Source organism: Dermochelys coriacea, chromosome 3 (assembly GCF_009764565.3).
Source record: "Dermochelys coriacea isolate rDerCor1 chromosome 3, rDerCor1.pri.v4, whole genome shotgun sequence".
Classification (NCBI taxonomy): Eukaryota; Metazoa; Chordata; order Testudines; family Dermochelyidae; genus Dermochelys; species Dermochelys coriacea.
In genome coordinates, this window is record NC_050070.1 from 84,221,624 (window position 1) to 84,244,531 (window position 22,908).

The 22,908-nt window shown below is 41.3% G+C and overlaps 1 protein-coding gene across 6 annotated transcripts in view; it reads left to right on the top strand.

Moving 5' to 3' along the window:
- The window catches only part of ARMC2 (armadillo repeat containing 2), a 120,097-nt gene that overhangs the window by 68,106 nt on the left and 29,083 nt on the right, over nucleotides 1-22,908 (top strand). For all 6 annotated transcript variants that reach the window (XR_006279904.1, XM_043510776.1, XM_043510777.1 and 3 more), the window contains 2 exons: nucleotides 6,029-6,174; nucleotides 10,452-10,551. Coding sequence is in view for 5 of the 6 variants with exons in the window: in XM_043510776.1 (XP_043366711.1) it covers nucleotides 6,029-6,174; nucleotides 10,452-10,551 (246 nt within the window). In the remaining variant the exon portion in view is untranslated. The remainder of the gene's footprint in view (nucleotides 1-6,028; nucleotides 6,175-10,451; nucleotides 10,552-22,908) is intronic.

Here is a 22,908-nt window from a genome sequence, read left to right on the forward strand (position 1 = left end):
TACATATTTAACAAACAGTTGCTTTCACATTTGCTGCAAGTGTGTCACAAGACTGATGACATAGTCAAAAATATGTATGGTATGATCAGTAATATGTAACAATGAAAGCTATTTATTTCAGTGGGACCATACACATGGATAGATAGCATAGATTTATGGAATAATGCACATAGTTTGTATCTGAACAGCTTGGCAATTTTAATTAAAAAAAAATCACTGTGGCTACTAAATTTAACCCTGAATTAAATAGTTTAGACCACTGGTTCTCAAACTTTAGCAACCCAGGAACCCCCATTTTGATTTAAAATTTTTGCAGACCCCCAAGCTGGCTTCTAATTTTCCATGGGGGTACTCAACCTCTGCTTAGCCCCAGGCCCTGCTCCCACTCCACCCCTTCCTCCAAGACCCCACCCCTGCCTCACCTCTTCCTGCCTCTGCTTCACCCCTGCCCCTCCTCTTACCCACCTCTTTCCACCCCCTCCCCCGAGCACTCCCATCCCCATTCCTCCCCCTCTCTCCCAGCGCCTCCTGCATGCTGCTGAACAGCTGTTCTGCAATGTGCAGGAGTCACTGGGAGGGAGTGGGAGGAGTTGATCAGCAGGGCCAGTGGCTCCAGACATGACTTGCAGACCCCCCCTTGCAGACCTCAAACTTGCAGTTTGAGAACCGCTGGTTTAGAGTAATGGCTTGTCTAAACAAGGACACTCAGGAAAATTCATCTAAAGGTATGAATTTAAAGTGAATTAGTTAAACTGCATGAAACCCCTGTGTGGACAGCCCACGTTTGTGCTGTGGGCTCTATAGTGGTATAGCTACAATGGTATATCTATCCCACTGTGAGCCATATTGTAGAGGCAAACTTTAGTGACGAAAGGTTTTGTTCGTCACTGTAGGAACTCCAACTCCCTAAGCCATGATAGCTAGGTCAATGAAGATCTTCTTCTGTTGACTTAGCTGCATCTACACCAGGGTTTAGATCTAGGACGTAAAAGTTTAACTGGTTAACCAATAAGCTTGATGCTTATGGGTTTCAGTTAAGGATTAAACTCTGCTGCCGCCCCACGTTCCTGGGGTCCTGGCTCCTGCCATCCCATTACGCCTGGGGCCCCGCTGGGCTGCCACCCCACACCTGGGGCTCTTCTGCTGACTTCTGGACCCATTATATGTTATAATCTATATATTGTCAATTCAGATATATTACTTACTGGTGAAATTTATGGGCTCCTATCTTACAGGGTTTTTAGAGAAACTAACAAGTACAGATGACCAGAATCTTCATCTTGTAATGGCAGGAAATTGATCTTATGATCTCTGATTAATCTTCTTTTGGAAGGTGAAAATACTCCAAAGGTCCTACCAATATGTCCTGGTTTTCCCACCCCAAATACAGTAAGCAGTTAATACTGTGGATGCGAGTAAGAATCACTGCAATTAAACACCTAACTCTGCGCTCCCAGCCCCTGCCTGCCCAGCTGTGGCCCCGGCCTCCACCCCTTACCCTTGTCTGTATTCCCCCCCCTTCTGGAGACATGGTTCTGCTCCCAGCCCCAGCTCTGAGGAGTGGGGGGTGGAGAATAGGAGGGGGCTGGCTTTCAGTACCCGCAATATTAAAAATGTTCCAGCACCACTGGTTCATGATGAATCTACTGCACATATATATTATCTTTGTCAAGTGCCTTTATTAACAACAGAAACAGCCAGTCTTATGTGTAAACAAAAAGTAGACTTTAGTTTTAACTTTTTACATAATATTTTTTCATTTATTTGTAAATTAATAACTATACCGTCCTAAGAGGCAGTTTGGTAGGAGGCTGGGAGTCAGAATGTGTGATCTTGGATAACCATTTTTGGGTATGAAAGGAGGGCCTAGATTCGGAGAGAAATTGCAAAAGGTGAGGACGTAAAGAATGATGTACCAGTTCTCAGAACCATCCAGTGACTTCAACTGGCATTTTTTGTTTGTTTGTGGTTTTTTTTGGGAGGCGGGAGGTAGTGCAAGCCTCTGAATATTTTGGAATGGTAAAGCTACTTTTTTTTTTTCCCCTTAGAAATGAAATTTTTTCTGCTGTTAGCATTCCCTACATGATTTGCTTACATCGCTGTTCTTGATGCATTAAAATATGTGATTTCTGATTCTGAGTTAGAATTAATTACTCAGTCATCGTAGAGAAATATTGTCCATAATCTTTCCACGTTTTCAGGCATAGACAATACAGAAGCGTTTTCCTATGATGCACACCCAGAGAATAATAAATGACATTAAGTGTTTGCACCAATGGATATAGGGGAAAACCAAGTATTCAATGATAGATACAGAAGTTGTAGATACACTGAGAAGTCCTTTCAGAAGTACAGAATCTGGTGAAGTCCACAGTGAACCAGAGGCAATAGAAGGGAGATGTATTAAATTACCCACAGTGATCAGTGTAGTTAGTGACTGCACTTTGTTAGCTGGTAACTTAAATATGTAAATTTATGAAGTCAGATTCTCTTGCATTGACTGTGTTATAGTGTCACCAAATGATGTTGTTATATACATAGTCTTCATAGGCTACAGGATTTTTTTTTCTTTTTAGCATGCAAACAAGTTTTTAGTCTTTGAAGAAATTAGCTTTGTTATGCAATGGTTCTTTGACAGAAGCTCAAAATATAATTTTAAAAATGCCTGTAACCATAATATTTACTTGTGCTTCGGGAACTTTATGTAGTGGTTATAGCAGAGGTCTGTGAACACACTTCTGACCCAGCTAACCTATTCTTACTCTGCCTAAGGCCACAGAATGGCAGATGATTCGGCCAAGAAACTTGTATAAGATGTATACATTGTATAAGATGTTTCGTGATCTCTGCTCACAATCTGGAGAAAGAACAGGAATAGTAAAAGCGAAGAACAGTGGTGAACTTCCAAACATTTGTAAGGAGCAAATCAAGAGATGTGATAAGCACTTTTGTATTTCTTAAAATGTCCAGAGCACAGTGTAAAATTTGAATACAGTTCTTTGTATTGAACTCGCTACTATTTGAATAAATTTCACACACTCAGTAGCGGCAACAAAAGCAATTATCTTATTGTTTCTATGATCATAACTAAAACCAGGAATTAGTAACACTGAGGGGAAAATAGCATTAGAAATGTGGAAGAATTGTTCCAAAATCTAAGATAAATGTTAAGACTATAACTTTAGAGGAATAACATTTTTTTATAATTTTTCCATTTGAATTGATTGCTACGAGTATATGTAGGCAGTGCCAAACTCTGTTATGTTACTGGGGTAAATCCAGTGCAACTCTCTTAGAGATATAACTGTTATACCCCACTGTAAATGAGAGCAGATTTTGGCTTTACGGTAGTATGCAAATAGTAAGTTCGATCCAAATTTGATCTATTAGGTGTTTGTTATAATAATAATTAATAATAAAATGAATAATAAATTATATTCATAAGTCCCCCAAGGAGGCAAGGAAGTAATATTAAACTTAATTTTATAGATAGGGAAATTGAGACACAGAGCCATTAAGTGACTTGCCCAAGGTCACATTCAACTAGTAAATCTATGATAAGGTAGAAGTTGAAACCTTTTCTATACAATTACATTAGTGTTCACCAATACTGCTGTGTACTACCACTATTTATGTAGTGCTTTATTAAGAATTTTTAAATTCTGTATAAATGTGTTTTCCCAGAGGTTAGTTCTTTTCTAAAACTGACTGTAAACATGGCATCAGCATGTATGCATTAAAAGTTTTTCCTTTTCTTTTTTCTTTAAATAATAAGATTCATTGAAAAGTATACACTGTGGAGTGCAACAGTTGTGTGTTTTATGAAGCTTTATAGCTTTTATTTTCTCTTTTGTAGCAGCATAAAATCCCATTTGATTTGATGTGACAATAAAATGTTTGTTTAAAACAATACAGTAGGTAGAAGCTTCTCAGACAACTGCTTATTTTTCCATAAAGATAAACAGAAAACAGGATAAAGTATATAGTTTATATTGCTGAACAGAGAGTTCCATTTAATGAGAAGGTATTATATGTGTAGAGATTTGCTGACTGAAACCATGTTAAATAGATAGACTTTGTGTCTTTTTAGCCTATATGCAACTTTAAAAACTCATTTTAGAATTAGGAAAATCTGAGGATTTCTTCTTGTATTTGCTTTAGTATTAATGACCTGAATTTGAAATTTTCAAGACATCTCTATTCAAATAAACAATTATGCATAGTCGCCTATATGACTCTAGTATTTTAATACTCTTATCTCAGAGGAGAATCCGACAAAGATCCTTAAAATGTGCAATAATCAGTTCACTCTGTTTTCATTGCTAGAAATTGTGTGTAGTATTTTATGATCTAAGCTCTTCAAAATAGATTTGTATCACCTGAAAATATTTTGGCTTCTCCATAAACTGAAGACCCAGACTGTGTTTGGCTTTTGTGCTTTTGGATGCAGATTGTGTCCTGCTTATTACATGTTAACTCTTTAATCTTTACATCAAACAGATTGTTTTTGTTTTTGTTTTTTTTTAATTTACTGTTCACCAATTCATTTTAATTTGCTGCTAAAACTGTTACATGCAGTTGCTACCAAAATAAAATTATGTATTGAGTGGGGGGCTATATTAATTTGTTCTTGATCAAATAGGACATCTTCAGAAGATCCAGATGTGTATTTCCTCAAAACATCATAAATTCTGTGTCTAATAAATATGTTAAGTATCCATAAGTATTCTACATATGTATTAAATAGGCATCTTTGGCTCAAGCTTAAAATCATTTGTATCCGTGTGTGTGCATGCAAATTTTTAAAACCTTTTTTTAGTGGGAATGTTATTTGTTGCAGTACCTCCTTGGACTGTGGTTTTTCTCAGCCCTGGTCTACACTGGGGGCAGGGGAGGGATCGAGCTAAGTTACGCAACTTCAGGTAGGTGAATAACGTAGCTGAAGTTGACATACTTGGATCGACTTACCATGGTGTCTTTGCAGTGAGTCGACTGCTGCCGCTCCCCCATAGGCTCTGCCTGCGCTTCTCGTAGCGCTGGATTACAGGAGTTGACGAGAGAGCACTCAGGGATCGATTGCTGCCCGCCGATCCGGCAGGTAGTGAAGACATACCCTCAGTTATCTCATTTTTAAGCCAGAGTAGACAAGTTCAGTACTTTATAAGGAGGACTTCCAAGGAAAACGTTATACAATAAGGCTAAATTACAGGCTGAGTAATTGTGTGTTGCCTATCTAAAATCCCACTTCCTGTCATAACCTGTCATGTAGTTTTGGTGTGTATTCCTTAAGTGATTGCTGCATTTCATTCAAATTGATTGCATTTTATTGGAGTATGAAATTATTCTGGTATGTACAGTGAGTGAGGCAAGCAAGATTTGGTCAACAGATTGTAAAAATCATGATAAAATGGCATTAAAAATGTTGATTATTAAATTATGCAGAAAATACCACAAGGTAATAATGCTAAGTATCTGACTTAAAATGGGGTTAAATATTAAGGGGTCTGTTGTTCTTTATACAAACACGCTTGTGTGGGGCACAAACTCAAGTGTGGGGGAGTGCTGAGCCTCATCACTCCGCTGGGAGCTCTGAGAAGCATTGTACAAAGGACCTGAGAACCCTCCAGTGTGAAAAATAAATGACCACTGCTATACAGCACTGTGTGGCGTGCACTCCCTTCTGAGACTAACCAGCACTACTGAATTATGCAGGAGGGGTCAGTGGCATGTCTCCCCCCGCCCCCCTTGCACCCACAATGAAGGATAATCTGGCCTTTAAAAGAAAAAAGTTGCATGAGCGGCACAAGACAAATATTGATCTTCTTTTTTTAAACATTTATTTTAATCTATATAACTTAAATACATGTCATACACATCCTAATCTCTGATGCTTACTCCATACATGCTTCTAGAAGTCCTAACCACTTTATTGTTACCAATTCCCAAATGGTTTAGGTGACATCTGAACTTATTAAATTTTCAAAAGCACATGGAATTCATAATAGACAATTATATATTCTCTCTACAGCTGACAGCTACTTTGCGAAACTTGGTTGACTTACCTCTTTCAAGATGCCAGCTCCTGTGTACTGGTGCAGTTTCAGAGTTCTGGGTGGTGCTGGAGCAGCGTATAAATGATAAGGATATATGTACCAATATTGTCAGGATATTCAGGTATGTACGCAACACTGTTTCGATCATCAAATCTCCCCAGTCTCTTGAGGTCTGGTCCTGCACCCATTGAAGTCAATAGTATCATGGATGTCTCTGGAAGTCATGGATTCCATGACTTCCATGATCTCCGTGACATAAACGTAGCCTTAACCCATGGCCTTACAAACATGGATTTATTTTCCCTTTTAAAAAAAATATTTTGTACCACTGTCATCTGTTAATCTCTGTGGGCCACATTTAGATTTTATTGTTTAAGATGCCATTTCCTATCCTTTAAAGAGAAATAAATTGTTTTTATTGTTAGTAATTTATTTTAATATTTGTTTTTAAAATGGAGAAAAGTTATCTTCTGGTGTTTACAGCTCAAACCTTACAGTAGGGATTGGATTTGCATATGCACAAAAATATGTGAGACGCAGGATATTATTACTTCAGCCATCACAGAACACTCTAGGTGTCAGAGATGGGGCCCTGCTTGTGCAGGTGAAGGACTTCTGGTTAGTTTCCCCAGAAGAATCTCATTGTTCATTGGCCATTCCCCAAGAAGATGTGGTACTTGTAGGGAAATCTGCCAGAGTGGGTCACCTCTAGGGTATGTCTCCACTGCAGAATAAGTCCAGGGTTTGAACTCGGGTTCAAGCCTAACTCCCCTTCTGTCTTCATACAAATCATGCTAACCTAGGACTTGGACATAGTGCCCCAGGACCCCATGGTGGTGAAGGTTCCAAATTTGAGTCAAGCTGGGACCAGGGACACAAGTGCTGTTGCTTTGCAATGTAGACACAGCCACACTGAACTTGTGTTCTGGGAGTCTGCCAAAAGCTTCCCACAGTCCCAAGGGCAACTTTCTTCGTCCTTTAGACAGACAAGTTTGTTGAATGCTCATATTTTCCCACTTTGTACCATGAACAAAGGCCTAGAGCAGTCACATTTTGGGAGGGCACTAGAAAGTGTGGAATATGGGTCTTTGGAATTGGGCTCGCATAATACAGTGTAGATGCTGGGCTCCAGGGTTCAGCAATGCCTAACCTGGGGTTACAAATGAGTGTAGACACTCTAGCCGTAGGTCAACAAACCAAGGGACCAAACTCAAGTTCCACTGATTCTGGGCTACATTGCAGCATAGACATATCCCTAGAAAGTATCTTGTATGTATGAGTAGCCCTTTGGGCCTCATCTTCACTAGGAAATGAAGATGTGCTCTTAACTCAAGTTAGCTAACTCTAGGTAAAATTCTAGTGAAGACAGTGTAGTTTGTATTTTTGACACAAGTTAGCAGGTTGAGTATAGTTTTCACACAAGCCAATGCCTTGTCTTTAGTAGGATTTTACCTCAAATTGAGAACCCGTCAGGGCAGGTCTTCACTACCCGCCAGATCAGCGGGTAGTGATCAATCTATCGCATCTCATCTAGATGCAATAAATCAATCTCCGAGTGAGCTCCCCGTCGACTCCGGAACTCCAGCTCGCGAGAGGTGGAAGCGGAGTCAACGGGGGAGCGGCAGCGGTCGACTCGCCACCATCCTCACAGCCAAGTAAGTCGACCTAAGATGCGCCGACTTCAGCTGTACAGTGAGTGAGGCAAACCCCCCCGCAAGTGACGACAAGGCATTGAAGAGTTCTTTGTGTCCCAGCATAAATCTGTGCAGGGTTGATTGCAATATTGCAAATGCTGAATGGGGTGGGTTAGTAATTTGAGAATTTTGCAGGAGCTGGATAATAGGGTGTTGAGGAATTTTTAGGGAGTGGAAAGGATGTAGGTACAAGTAATTCTGGATTTAGTTTTGAATTAAAAATTTGCCTTTGCCTCTGTGCTGCTGTTGGCTGCAAGATTTACTGCAAAGCAATATTTCCATTGGCTTAATTGCTCACTCCTATCCCCAACAACTATCCAGCCCCTGCTTTCTAGCTGGCAAAGGCACCAAGTCCTAAAGGGAGCATGCCACAGAGAGCTGCTGCTTCTAAGTTCTGCCTGGTTTCCTTTCCAGCCTTTAAAACAGGCAGAGTGTGGTTATTTATGGTTTGTGCAGGATGATTTCTATAGCCTTCCTGACTAGGGAAACCACAAAACACTTCTCAGCCCTAGTTCCGTATCAGTTTGCTCTTCTCTGTGTGTGTAATCTGGTCTCCAAAGATGAGTCAGTTCTGGGGTTTTGGTATGTTTTCTGTAGATTTACTTCTTCCAGGGAGAGGTTGTTTTCTTTGTAGCCTGGCAAGTTGCTAAGGCTGAGAAGACGGGAGCATTTCCTAGATTACATCTGTGATTCAGTATAGATCAGGGGTGGGCAAACTTTTTGGCCCGAGGGTCACATGTGGCTATAGAAATTGTATGGCGGGCAATGAATACTCACAAAATTGGGGTTGGGTGTGGGAGGGGGAGAGGGCTGTGGCTGGGGTTGTGGGCTCTGGAGTGGGGCCAGAAATGAGTTCAGGGTGCGAGAGGGGGCTGGGGAAGGGGGAGTGGAGTAGGTGTGGGGGGGGTGCGGGCTCCTTCTGGGAGTGCATGCTCTGGGGTGGGGCTGGGGATGAGGGGTTTGGGGTGCCAGAAGGATTCTCTGGGCTGGGATCGAGGGGTTCGGAGGGTGAGGGGGATCAGGACTGGGGCAGGGGGATGGCGAAGGGGTGCAGGCTTCGGGCAGTGCTTACCTGAAGTGGTTCTCAGAAGCAGCGGCATGTCCCCTCTCCAGCTCCTACATGGACGCATCGCCAGGCGGCTCTGCTGCATGCTGCCCCGTCTGCAGGCGCCACCCCTGCCGCTCCCATTGGCTCAATTCCTGGCCAATGGGAGCTGCGGGGGCAGTGCTTGGGGTGGGGGCAGTGTGTGGAGCGGAGTCCCCTGGTTGCCCCTAAGCATAGGAGCCGGAGGGGGGACATGCCGCTGCTTCCGGGAGCCACGCAGAGCAGCCCTCGACCCAAGTGTCGGAGCGGGGCAAGTCCCAGACCTCGCTCCCCAGCATGAGCTCGAGGGCTGGATTAAAACGGCTGGCAGGCCAGATCTGGCCTGCTGGCCATAGTTTGCCCATCCCTGGTATAGATGCAAAAATAGATTTCTTGTTTAGAGTATCTTAATTCTTCAGATATTTTCTTTAATTTGGTAATTACAGACCCTGATTCCGCTCCTATTATCTGGATGCTATGATGGTACTAAACAGCTATAAAACCAAATTAACTAGCTACCTGGAAATTGCATAAGTAGCGTAGAACATAGAACTAAATGCTGTTCTTTGTTTCCTCTAACATTATTAGTCTTTGCAAAAAGAAAAGGAGTACTTGTGGCACCTTAGAGACTAACAAATCTATTTGAGCATAAGCTTTCATGAGCTACAGCTCACTTCTCACGAAAGCTTATGCTCAAATAAATTTGTTAGTCTCTAAGGTGCAACAAGTACTCCTTTTCTTTTTGCGAATACAGACTAACACGGCTGCTACTCTGAAACCTATCATTATTAGTCTTACCATTTATCTTTTCCCAATCCGTAACATAAAATTTAGCTAGGTTCTTTGTATAGAATTCATGTTTACAAATCTGTTTTGATTATTCACTTGTCTGGGCCCATAAATATTATAACCTCTTGTAATCCTACTTGATTCTTCAGACATTTTCAGGTACAATATTAACTGGAAGTAAAGGCTTAGCCAGTTAACCATATAGCAGTGATACCTGTAGGCCAAAGTGTGCCCTCACTCCTCTTTGAATCATTAGGATGATGGGTACAGAGAGATAGCAGCCTGAAGAGCTATAACATTGGGTAAGATGCAGCAAGAGAATGCCTTGAAGAATGTTGGGAGGGTACTCCTCATCCCTGCTGGTTAAAGAATAGCACCGATGGAATTATATTAGGCACAAGCAGGCATGCAGAAGAAATGATGTCCTGTTCTTGTCTCCACCCGGCATCCCATGCTGTCTTGAGGCTAAAGGACTCTGCTTAGTGCTTAAGGAATACTATTAGTGTTGGCGTTCGTGCCTGGGCTAGGCATATGTGTTGAGGAAGGCTCCTCATGCCCTCTCCTGTCCCTCATTGTACTGGCACAGGAATAGCTAGAATTTTGTTCATTGTTTGTGTCACACATACACAATAGTTGTTACTATATATTCATCGAAGTTCAGTGTCATTCTCTTAGCATGTATCTGTAGTAGAAGGACTAGTATTTCATTCTGTATATTGGAAAAGGTTACTTTGAGATTTGAAAGTAGAATTAATATTTTTATTTTGCAGAAGAAATAAAATGCTGTCATTTTATATAATTATATAAAACAATAATATTTTACCTTTATAGCAAACTTTCTTCCTACAATGACTGCTGTGCAGCTCTGGCAGACTGCTCCAGGTGTTATGTCTTATTTTTAGCCCTTCTAAACAAACACCAAAAGAAGCAGGTCAGTATTTTCATCTTCTGCTTTTTATATTTTAATCCTCTGTGTCTCTGTTTAAGCCCATTTTCAGTGACCTACTTTCATGCACATTTACAAGATAATAATTTTAAAACAGTTGACAGCATTTCTATATTAAGGAAATGGAATCATTTAGATTAAGAGGGCAACACAGAGGACAGACAGTTGATTAATTTGTCTATCCTTAGCACACACATAAGCTATCCTCTGAATGCTTATATTTTTTCCAAGGTTTTAAGTAGTAATAATGTTTTTTAAAAAGCAAGTGGTTTTTCGAATAGCAAAATTTTTTCATATTTAAAATTGCTTAACTTTAAGAAACCCCACATTTCAATTGTGGAAAAAGCTACAACTTCTTTTTATCAAATATTCAAACAAGCTATCAAAGGGTACATCTACACGGTGATAAAAAAAACCCCGAGGCACTGAGTCTCAGACCTTAGGCTCACATTGATTGGTCTGAGGGGCTAAAAATTGCAGCATAGATGTTTGGGCTTGGGATGGAGCCTGGGTTCTGGGACCCTCCTGCCTTCCAGGGTTTCAGAACCAGGCCTCAGCCAAAGCCTGAACATCTACACTGACATTTTTAGCACCACAGTCAGAGCCCTTCAAGCCTGAATCAACTGACCCGAGCCAGCCGCAACCATACCGGGGGTCTTTTATTACAATGTAAACCTACCCCCAAGTATGGATTCTTATTATGCCTGAAAAATATATTGTGCTTTCTACCAAAGCAACACAAGATTATTTGTAACAGATAGCTAGAAATAAAAGAATTTGGGAGTTTTCATATCCGAAAGATTGGCTAGAATTATGAGAGTATCCTTTTTATATTATAAAAAATAATAAATAACTGGTTCATAAGTAAGCACAAAATGTTTGTTGCCTGTGAATGCTGAGATTTTTAACCTGTCATAGTTCTACTTTTAATAAATGGTTCTCATCCCATAGATCAGCTTTGTTTTTGCATGTTAAGCACCATCTTTCTTTATCAAAATATCACTTAGTAAGCAAATTAACTGTTTATTAAAACAAATTTATTACTGTGTTGTGATGATTTTGTGTATGTATTCAGAATAATTTCTCCTTACAGTGGTTCTTATGCACACATCCAGAGCTATTTGTACTAGTGTACTGCTGACAGACCCCGGTCATTGGGATTGAACCTGGGAACTCTGGAGCTAAAAACATGATCCCCTACTGCATGAGCTAAAAGTCATATGGCCCTTAGCTAAGGTTGTAACAGACTCATTAATCTCTAAGTGGGTTACACTAAGTTACTGAAGGCCTACACTGGCAGAGAGGGGGCCTGAATGATCTAACAGATCACTTTCCTCTCTAATATTTATAGTATTTTAAACATTAGAGCTGTGAGGGTGCATGCAAGTTTTTGAAGTGCAGTTGGCATCACTACAGTGTATAATACTGAGAGTTAGTGAATTTATAGATCAGCTTTTGTCTGTTTAAAAAACAAACATACATTACAACCTAGCAAAAACTGTCTGTGGGACAATGACCAATGAGAGTACCAATGGATCAATCACAGTATTGCCAATCCCAAGCATTCAAAATAATGAGGCAGGTCTCAAAAAAAAATCAGATTGGCTTAAACGTGTAAGATTTTAAAAAACAAACAAACATATTCTTTGGTGTTTTTTTTTCTCTTGGTTTCTAGGGCTTTAGTATACACCTGGGTTGGGGTGTCAAGCTTTTCTCTGCAACCATGAGAGGTAGAAACTTACTTTAAAAAATAAAAAAGAAAGGTGAGAGTCATTCTCAGACAAGTAATCAAATACTTTCAAGGAGCTGTGACTTTCAGAAAAACACCAAATGTCATGATGACTCGTGATTAAAAATGTGAGAGCTGGAAACACCGCAGTTATTGAGGCTGCTGAGCAGCTTGTCCTTATCACTTGACTGCTCTGAGAAGATAGGGAGGGTTTCTTAGGAGAGTTAAATTGCCAAGATTCACATAACTACATGTGTTGTCATCTCACATAAGAAGGGAAATATGTGTGAGTTGGCAAGATGGATCTTCAGGCATGGGCAGGGGAACTCAGCTGTCCCATTTTTAGACACATAACTGACCTGGTTCTCCTTGGTGCCTTCTCCACAGCTGTTTTTGGAGTTTGTTGGAGAGCCTTTGTTGGCTCTAAGAAAAGGAGTACTTGTGGCACCTTAGAGACTAACAAATTTATTTGAGCATAAGCTTTCATGAGCTACAGCTCACTTCATCGGAATGCATCCACAAGTACTCCTTCTCTTTTTGCGAATACAGACTAACATGGCTGCTACTCTGAAACCTGTCTTGTTGGCTCTGTACCTCTCAAATGTCATGCTCAATGGGCTGCCATGGATGCTTGTCTTGGGACCCAATATCCCATAATGTTGTGCCATGTGTACTTTCCCCAAGCTCCCAGCTGTCATTGGAATAGTGTTCGAGGCTGTTTCTCACCTTTTCTTCAGAGCTATTTGGAAAGGCAGTTGAGCACAGTTCCTCCGTTCAAGCTCCCCTACCTCTCACATGTACTTCTTGAGCTGCAGCTATGTGAAGCATAGCTTTCTCCTCCTGCTGAGCTTGCTGCTGATGGTGATGTCATTAGCTGCAGGGAGGCCCTCTTTTAAAACAGGAAGAAAGCATATAAATGGGGTGATGATTTCCATGCAATGACACGTGTGTGTGTGTGTGTGTGTGTGTGTGTGTGTGTCTAAATATAATTAGAAACTAATCTTGATCTTACATATTCTCCCCCCCCCACCCTTTTTTTCCCCCCAGTTGAAATTATTGGATCGTCATTACGAATAGTTTCAGATTGGCCAAAACAGCATTTGTTAGTAAACAATACATCCAAAAAAATTTGCACAGGTCTAGAGAGGCACTGTCACGGTTACCCGACTATCTGTCCCTGGACCCCTGACTGCTCTCTCTGAGTGTACCCCTCCAGATGCCAGACCTCCTCCTTTCACCTTTCTCAGAGTGGAATCTCTCAATTCTCCCACTCGTAGACCAGATCCCTGGGCTACAGTGTCCTGTGAGTACTTAGCAGGGCTGACTGTGATCAGACCCTACAGGTCTCTCCTTTGGGGATGTGACCAGTGGTTAATGCAAAGTAACCAGACAGCCTTCTCCAAATCAAGGTGTTGCTTAATTTTAGCAGTAGGAACATAGCTCCCCGCAACAGAGAGAGGGTTTGAACACTCAAAGCTGGTTGTAGGCCTGTTTCACTTGCTTACAGACAGCCCCCCAATCTGAAGCAAATACTCACCAGCAACCACACACCACACAATAGAACCACTAACCCAGGAACCTATCCTTGCAACAAAGCCCGTTGCCAACTCTGTCCACATATCTATTCAGGGGACGCCATGATAGGGCCTAATCACATCAGCCACACTATCAGAGGCTCGTTCACCTGCGCATCTCCCAATGTGATATATGCCATCATGTGCCAGCAATGCCCCTCTGCCATGTACATTGGTCAAACTGGACAGTCTCTGCGTAAAAGAATGAATGGACACAAATCGGACGTCAAGAATTATAACATTCAAAAATCAGTTGGAGAGCACTTCAATCTCTCTGGTCACTCAATTACAGATCTGAGAGTGATTATCCTTCAACAAAAAAGCTTCAAAAACAGACTCCAAGGAGAGACTGCTGAATTGGAATTAATTTGCAAACTGGGTACAATTAATTTAGGCTTGAATAGAGACTGGGAATGGATGAGTCATTACACAAAGTAAAACTATTTCCCCATGTTATTTCTCCCCCTCCACCCCACCCCCCCACTGTTCCTCAGATATTCTTGTTAACTGCTGGAAATAGCCTACCTTGCTTGTCACCATGAAAGGTTTTCCTCCTTTCCCCCCCTGCTGCTGGTGATGGCTTATCTTAAGTGATCATTCTCCTTACAGTATGTATGATAAACCCATTGTTTCATGTTCTCTGTGTGTGTATATCAATCTCCCCTCTGTATTTTCCACCAAATGCATCCGATGAAGTGAGCTGTAGCTCACGAAAGCTTATGCTCTAATAAATCTGTTAGTCTCTAAGGTGCCACAAGTACTCCTTTTCTTTTTGCGAATACAGACTAACACGGCTGCTACTCTGAAACCTGTCATTACCCCCTGAATGATAACCAAGTAGCCCAACTTAGTCAGACCCTCCTGCAGAGTCTGTCTTGTTTCCCTCTGCTCTGCTCTGCTTGAGCAACTCCTGACAACTACCCCACCCCAGATCTCTAGAATCACTTTTTAACTGTTTAGTGTCCTTTTGATTTTAGGTTCCAGCCTTGGTAGGATAACTGTGGAACTCTTAGCTGGAGCCTCTAAATGGGATCTTTACAGTTAAATACTCTGTCATAGCATCAGAGTTTAAGGACAGAAGGGACTGCCAGATCATCTAGTCTGACCTCCTGGATATCACAGGCCACCAACATCATACATAGCCATACACTAAACCCAACAACCAAAATTAGACCAAAGTATAACAGTGCTCAGGAGACTAGATTATTATGTCGCATAAACAGAGAACAGGAGGAACTAAGGTGGACCAGTGCCCATGGCTCCACAATGGCAGGGAAATGATTAAGTCCTGCATCTTGGCAGGGGGTTAGACTAGATGACCCTTGTGGTCTTCCAACCCTACGATTCTAAGTAAGAGGTACTCGGATAATCCTGGCAAGTGACCCGCACCCACACACTGCAGAGGAGGGTGAAAACCCTCCAAGGTCACTGCCAACCTGACCTGGAGGAAAATTCCTTTCCAGCCTTACACATGGTGATCTGTTAGATCCTGAGCATGTGAGCAAGAACCAGCAAGCCAAGCATCTGAAAAAGAGACTGCTTGATGCCACATCAGAACCCGAACTCTGGCCCTCTGTCCAATGTCCCTGTCTTGTCTCCTGATGTATTTATCAGGAGCTGACTTATCTGCACGCACTGTCTGGCCTTCCTGGCCATTTTTCTAACCGCCTGCTATTAAACTGAACCAACCTATGCATTCAACTCCCATTATAGCTACCCAGTACCTATTCCTTACAACAGACAACCTTATAAAATATATAGTATTCCTAGATTAATACAAGCAGTCCCATGTTTTTCACAAAGGTTACTAATGCCACAGATGAATTTATAAAAGTGCCTATCCAATACCCTGAGACCACTATTGGCATCTCCTCTGCTTTGAGACATCTCAATCCTACAAGATACTAATTAAAAAAAAAATCTATTTCTGTTACTTTGTCTTCAGCTGTTGTTTTTTTTCACTGATGAATTTCAGTAGATGTATATGGATTCTCTATTTTTAAAAAATATTTTGGGTTAACATAACTTTTTCTCCTTGATCCATATGTTTTATCATTTTAGGCTTTTTGTTTAAGCTCCCTTTTTTAATACAATAGTGACAGAGACCCTTCAAAAACATAAATATATGTTAACCCCTTCCCCACCCCCCCAGCATATCAGTTTAATAAGTGATTATGATGGTTGGTCATTACAGAGCCAAGAACTCTTAAGATTTTCTCCTGGGGGGGCGGGGGGGTGTGTGTGTGTGTGTGTGTGTATGTGTGTATATTTATATATATTGTTCGAGAGATATAACAGATACAATATGATAAATAATTTGTGTTTGATTCTCTCTTGTATTATTAACTTTTGCTTAGAGAAAAGATCTTCCTGGGACAAATGTTCTGAAAAATCTCAAGGGAATTTTCATGGTGATTAATCTAAATAGCCACAGAGGGTCAGCCTTTCCCTACAGTATGATGGCTTATAACATCCCTGGCTAACAACATGCATAACTTCAAATTTTTAAATTGTGATAATTGTTTTTTCTCCAAAGAGATGTTGTAAAAGAAAGAGTCTAAATATATACTTTAGACCAGGGGTTCTCAACCTTTTTCTTTCTGACCGCCTCCCCCAACATGCTATAAAAACTCCACGCCCCACCTGTGCCACAACAACTGTTTTTCTGCATATAAAAGCCAGGGCCAGCATTAGGGGGTAGCAATCAGGGCAGTTGCCCGGTGCCCATGCCATAGGGGGCCCTGTGAAAATAAGTTGCTCAGGCTTCGGCTTCTGCCTCGGGTGATGTGGGTTGGAGCCCGGACTTCAGCCCTAGGTGGTGGGGCTTCAGTTTTCTGCCCTGGGCCTCAGCAAGTGTAATGCTGGCCCTGCTTGGCGGATCCCCTGAAACCTGCTTCTGCCCCCCTTCAGGGGCCTCTGGACCCTCCCTGTTTGAGAACTACTGCTTTAGGCACATGACTGGCTTAGAATATGTAGTGCTCAAAGCTACGATCCAAACTGTCTCACCAGCTGTTGTCTCATACCTATGTGTTGTTCAGGTATAATGGTTGGTAGCTGTAGCTAATGCAACTGTTGGAGTATTTGCATGAATATAAGGGAAGTGTATATGTATACCTCTGTATATGGTTTTGGCAAGACCATTACTGGAATACTGTGTCCATTCTTCAGTAAGTATGCTGAAAAATTGGAATAGGCTCAGTAAAGAGCTACAAGAATGATTAGAGATCTGGAAAACATGCCTTATAATGAGAAGCTCAAGCTATTTAGTTTATTGAAGAGAAAGTTAAGAAATGACTTGTCTGATAGTCGGCAACTGTTTAATCTAGCATAAAAGGCATAATGAGAGCCAGTGACTGGAAATGGAAGTTGACAAGTTCAGAAATAAAGTGCACATTTTTAAGTGCAACAGTAACTTTCATTTTGGGTCACTGATTATTTTTGGTTTTGTCCTTGAATTTTCACTTCTGGTATGTCACTTCAAGATGTGTCCTGAATGTGTTTGGAAAAGTTCCCTCACAGCCTGACATGACTGCTGTTTGTTTGCCCTATGGGCAGACTGTCAAGCCCAAAGGAGAGCACACTCATATCTTCTTTCAGAGAATACTTTGCAAAGCAGAAGATCAGATTTTTTTTAGTGCTGGCAAAGTGAAGAGTAAATTTACCCCACTTTGTATCAAGTGCTTAAAGTGAATGTGGTCAAAAGGGGTCATAAGACCCAGCAAACAAAATTTCAACAACTTGAGCTGCGTTGTTGAGAGGTGCACATTTTATCCCTGTCCAGGGTTGGGGGGAAACCCCTTGTGATTGGCGGCTTTCCACTTTCTGCCTTCTGGGGGGTAAGTAGTCAGTCAGGACTTCTGCAAGAACCAGCAAAGTTCTTCTCCCACTCACCCCCCCACCCCAAGGAGGCAAAATCATTCCCAAGGGAGGGGATGGGGGAGCAGAAAAAGCCTACCATCTGTAGGCAGCTCCACTCCTATTCCCCCATCTCCTCTGAGCAATGGGACTGTTCCTCTGCTTCTCTTTCCTCCCCTCTCTCTCACTGAAACACCTGGCCTGGGAATGGGGAGAGAGGACCCTGCTGCAGCCTCCACACTAGCCCTAGGAGAGATGGGGGTGAAGGAGCTGCAGGAAGAGCAGAGGTGGGGCTGGGTGTGGCAAAACTGATGTGGAGACTGGAGGGGGTGCAATTGATGGGAGACAGGCAGATATTATGTTGCTTTCATTTTTGTAGAATATTATAGACCATCCACTTTTTTCAGACCACTTTGAGTACTACTTATATTGCAGGAGGGATTCATCCCTGTGGAGGACTGGCAAAATTACCACCACCCTCCATCAGCGTTTGCACTAGAAGAGGAAGAGCAAATTTAGTTTAAAGCCAGGAACACAATAGAGCCCTGTGGTGGAATCTGCGTTTTTGGCTTGCTACATTTTTTCCCTCAGAGCCTGATACAGATGTCAAACAAACCAGAAACTGGGCTTAGTCTCATGTCTGGTGATAGCACATCACATATTGCAGATTGAAAAAAATTATTGGGTCACTGGATAAAACACATTTAGGTCAAGATTATTTAGCCACTTGGCTTTCCCCTTTCTGCTTAATAAATCTGAACTTTTGAGGATCTTTTCATCATGAATTTCAGAAAAATGGCTTATGAAGTTTAGCATTACCAGTCATCTTTAACCACAAAAGTCTAATATAGCTATTCTTTTAGTTTCTAATGTAAATTTCTGTAAAATACTGGGGGTCTGCAAATACAAATACTAACCTTTGTTGCAAGTGCAATGTAGGGGATAGACTTTTAGACTTAACTGGACAAAAATATTTGTCCATCACCATTATTATCAGCAAATTCAAAGTTAAGAGTTAATGAAGAGTATATGTACACTGTGCTTTGGCTCTTCCAAATGCATGTACATATTTGGTGCTAGTGCACAATTACATATGTAAAGGTGTCCTATCGTCTGCCTATTAGATTGAACAAGAAAGAACTCATAGTATTCAGTCATCCCTTCCTGTAACTTAGAGAAAAGAAACATAGTTTAAGAACATAAGAATGGCCATACTGGGTCAGACCAGTGGTCCATCTCGCCCAGTATCCTGTCTTCCAGCAGTGGCCAATGATAAGTGCTTCAGAGGGAATGAACAGAACAGGCCATCATCAAGTGATCTGATCCCCTGTCATCCATGCCACCATCTGGCAAACAGAGACTAGGGATGCTCAGAGTATGGAGTTGCATCCCTGACCGTCTTGGCTTATAGCCATTGATGGACCTATCCTCCAGGAACTTATCTAGTTCTCTTTTGAACCCTGTTATAGCTTTGATCTTCACAACATCTCGTGGCAATGAGTTCCACAGGTTGTTTGTTCGTTATGTGAAGAAGTACTTTCTTTTGTTTGTTTTTAAACCTGCTTATTTTATTGAGTGACCCCTAGTTCTTGTGTTATGTGAAGGAGTAAATAACATTTACTTATTAACTTTCTCCAGACCATTAATGATTTTATAGACTTCTATCATATCTCCACCCTTAGTCGTCTCTTTTCCAAGCTGAAAAGTCCCAGTCTTCCAGAATTTTTGGAATTCATTTATACAAATTATTTTAATTGGCATCAAATAATAGAATATCAGGGTTGGAAGGGACCTCAGGAGATCATCTAGTCCAATCCCCAACTAAATCATCCCAGCCAGGGCTTTGTCAAGCCTGACCTTAAAAACTTATAAGGAAGGAGATTCCACCACCTCCCTAGGTAACGCATTCCAGTGTTTCACCACCCTCCTAGTAAAAAAGTTTTTTTCCTAATATCCAACCTAAACCTTCCTCACGGCAACTTGAGACCATTACTCCTTGTTCTGTCATCTGGTACTGAGAACAGTCTTGATCCATCCTCTTTGGAACCCCCTTTCAAGTAGTTGAAAGCAGCTGTCAAATCCCCCCTCATTCTTCTCTTCCGCAGACTAAACAATCCCAATTCCCTCAGCCTCTTCTTATAAGTCATGTGTTCCAGTCCCCTAATCATTTTTGTTGTCCTCCTCTGGACGTTTTCCAATTTTTCCACATTCTTTTTGTAGTGTGGGGCCCAAAACTGGACACAGTACTCCAGATGAGGCCTCACCAGTGTCGAATAGAGGGGAACGATCACATCCCTCAATCTGCTGGCAATGCCCCTACTTATACATCCCAAAATGCCATTGGCCTTCTTGGCAACAAGGGCACACTGTTGACTCATATCCAGCTTCTCGTCCACTGTTACCCATAGGTCCTTTTCTGCAGAACTGCTGCGTAGCTATTTGGTCCCTAGTCTGTAGCGGTGCATGGGATTCTTCCTTCCTAAGTGCAAGGCTCTGCACTTGTCCTTGTTGAACCTCATCAGATTTCTTTTGGCCCAATCCTCTAATTTGTCTAGGTCCCTCTGTATCCTATCCCTACCCTCTAGCGCATCTACCTCTCCTCCCAGTTTAGTGTCTCTGCAAACTTGCTGATGGTGCAATCCACACCATCCTCCAGATCATTAATGAAGATATTGAACAAAACCGGCCCCAGGACTGACCCTTGAGGCACTCCACTTGATACTGGCTGCCAACTAGACATAGAGCCATTGATCACTACCCGTTGAGCCTGACAATCTAGCCAGCTTTCTATCCACCTTATAATCCATTCATCCAGCCCATACTTCTTTAACTTGCTGGCAAGAATACTGTGGGAGACGGTGTCAAAAGCTTTGCTAAAGTCAAGGAACAACACGTCCACTGCTTTCCCCTCATCCACAGAGCCAGTTATCTCATCATAGAAGGCAATTAGATTAGTCAGGCATGACTTGCCCTTGGTGAATCCATGCTGACTGTTCCTGATTACTTTCCTCTCCCCTAAGTGCTTCAGAATTGATTCCTTGAGGACCTGCTCCATGATTTTTCCAGGGACTGAGGTGAGGCTGATTGGCGTGTAGTTCCCAGGATCCTCCTTCTTCCCTTTTTAAAAATGGGCACTACATTATCCTTTTTCCAGTCGTCCGGGACTACCCCCAATCACCATGAGTTTTCAAAAATATAGCCTGCAAATCAGATTTGGGTTCATTTTAGGGACAGGATTCAAATTCTTAAGAAGAAATAGGTCACCCATCCTTAGTCTAGCTTCTAACAGAGATCAAATAAAGTTTGTCAAATCAATAGCTTTGAAAAACCTGTTCAATTTAAAAAGAGTGCTTCAATACAAACAGAAATTATAGTGTTCCTCTGTCTTCACTTCTAAATCTGTGTATGCTAGTTTCAAAAGGTATGTCTTGCCTGTTGAAACCTATGTTTAGAGCCCTGCTTTATACCTGCAGGGATCTGCATCCGCAGATGTGGATGTGGTTGTATTGTTCACCATCCTTGCAGATCACAGATTAGATGTGGATCCAAATTTTTGTATCCACATAGGGCTCTACCTGTGTTGTATAAATCAATCTGATAAATACGAATGTATTTAGTTTATTTTCAGATATGCCTGAAATGCCTGCATGCTTTCTCAGTAAATATTCCAAATGTTTGGCTATATACTAGCCCCGCCTACTGCTGATTTTTTTTCAGATATGCAAATATCCCATGTGTCTATGTACATTTATTCTTGTAACTGTTTTCAAAGTTGCATTCATCTCTGACTCCATGCATGGCTGTCTGAACAGTGGTTTTTGTTTTCACATTACTTAGCTTAGTTGTTCTTATGGCATGCACATTTTTGAAAATTTAGCCAAAAATACATAAAAATATAGCCTATAATTCCTAAGTAATATAAAATCACATCTGCATTTCTTGTATTTGACTGTTTAAATTCTGTTAGTGGATGGTAATGAAACTTCTGTAATACTTTTTAAAACAGGATGTGCTATGCTAAAAAGAAATATCTTGTAAGCTTGTTTCATAGTCTGTAGGTGGAAAACATAGCTGAGATCATACTTCTCAAAATATCAGTTAAATTGATTGCTTTACAGTACCTGTCTGTTTATTCCCTGATTGGCTAGAGCTGTTGCTAAGCTGGTACTGTTTTAACCAAAATTAAAAAGTCTGTATAAAGCAAGTTAAACTGGACTGCCTTCTTTTTTTCACTTCTCTCTTCTGATTCATCAGCTGTTTGAAACAACAAATTCTTTGTAGCCTTTGTGGGAAGGCTTCCATTGGGGATTGAGATGGCTTGAGTAAAAAGCTTCTAGACGGTTACTTATAAAATAAAAATGTTTATACATATCTTGTGTTGGTGACATTCAGATATTTGCAAAATAGTAATAGTGGGAACAATTCCGTAGAGAGTCATAGAGTGTCTAGCCCGAAGTGGGGGAGAGAGACCAGAGGTCACTCAATGATGACCCCCTGGCAAGTTCATTAGTAGTTGTGATGAACTCAGAAGCTCATCTTCTTGTCTTTGGACATAGGTGTATCTCTGTGATGCAAGGCCTTGTGGGAGTGGTTCAAAAGAGGAGAAATTATTAGTGGAGTAATATATGATCCATTGATTAAATTGCAAAAATTTGTCTATCAAATGTTAATACATGTACAGTAACAAGTTGCCATTCTTTGAATGTCTCTTGATAAAGTATGGGGTTTATTCCTTGGGGGATTACAGTATCTGAATGGGATTCCTGTATTTCAAGAAAAACAACATGTAGGGTGTCTACCAAAGCAGTGATTTAGTGCAAGTACAGTCATTTAAAAGTTGGGGGTAGACTGACTATGCTGCACTCAGGGGATTGCCACTTCTTTCCCTGTATTGTTGAAACAGAGCCAGTATTTGGACTTTCCACTTTGGAAACTAGCCAGGTGTTGATGGGGTGGAGACAGTTTTTTGAGTAATTTCATCTTTGGGAAAGAAAACAAGGAGAATTCTGAAAGCTAAACCGGCCCATACTGTTGAATTAAAAGCCGTTAGGAGTTGGGGATATTGTTTTGGGATGACACCTGAGTCAGTCAGCTCCTGCATCACACAAATTGCTGTATCCCCATAGTGGTCGAAATGAAGGCAATAAGGGAGATGTAGTATTAGGATTGGGAGGTTGGTGACAT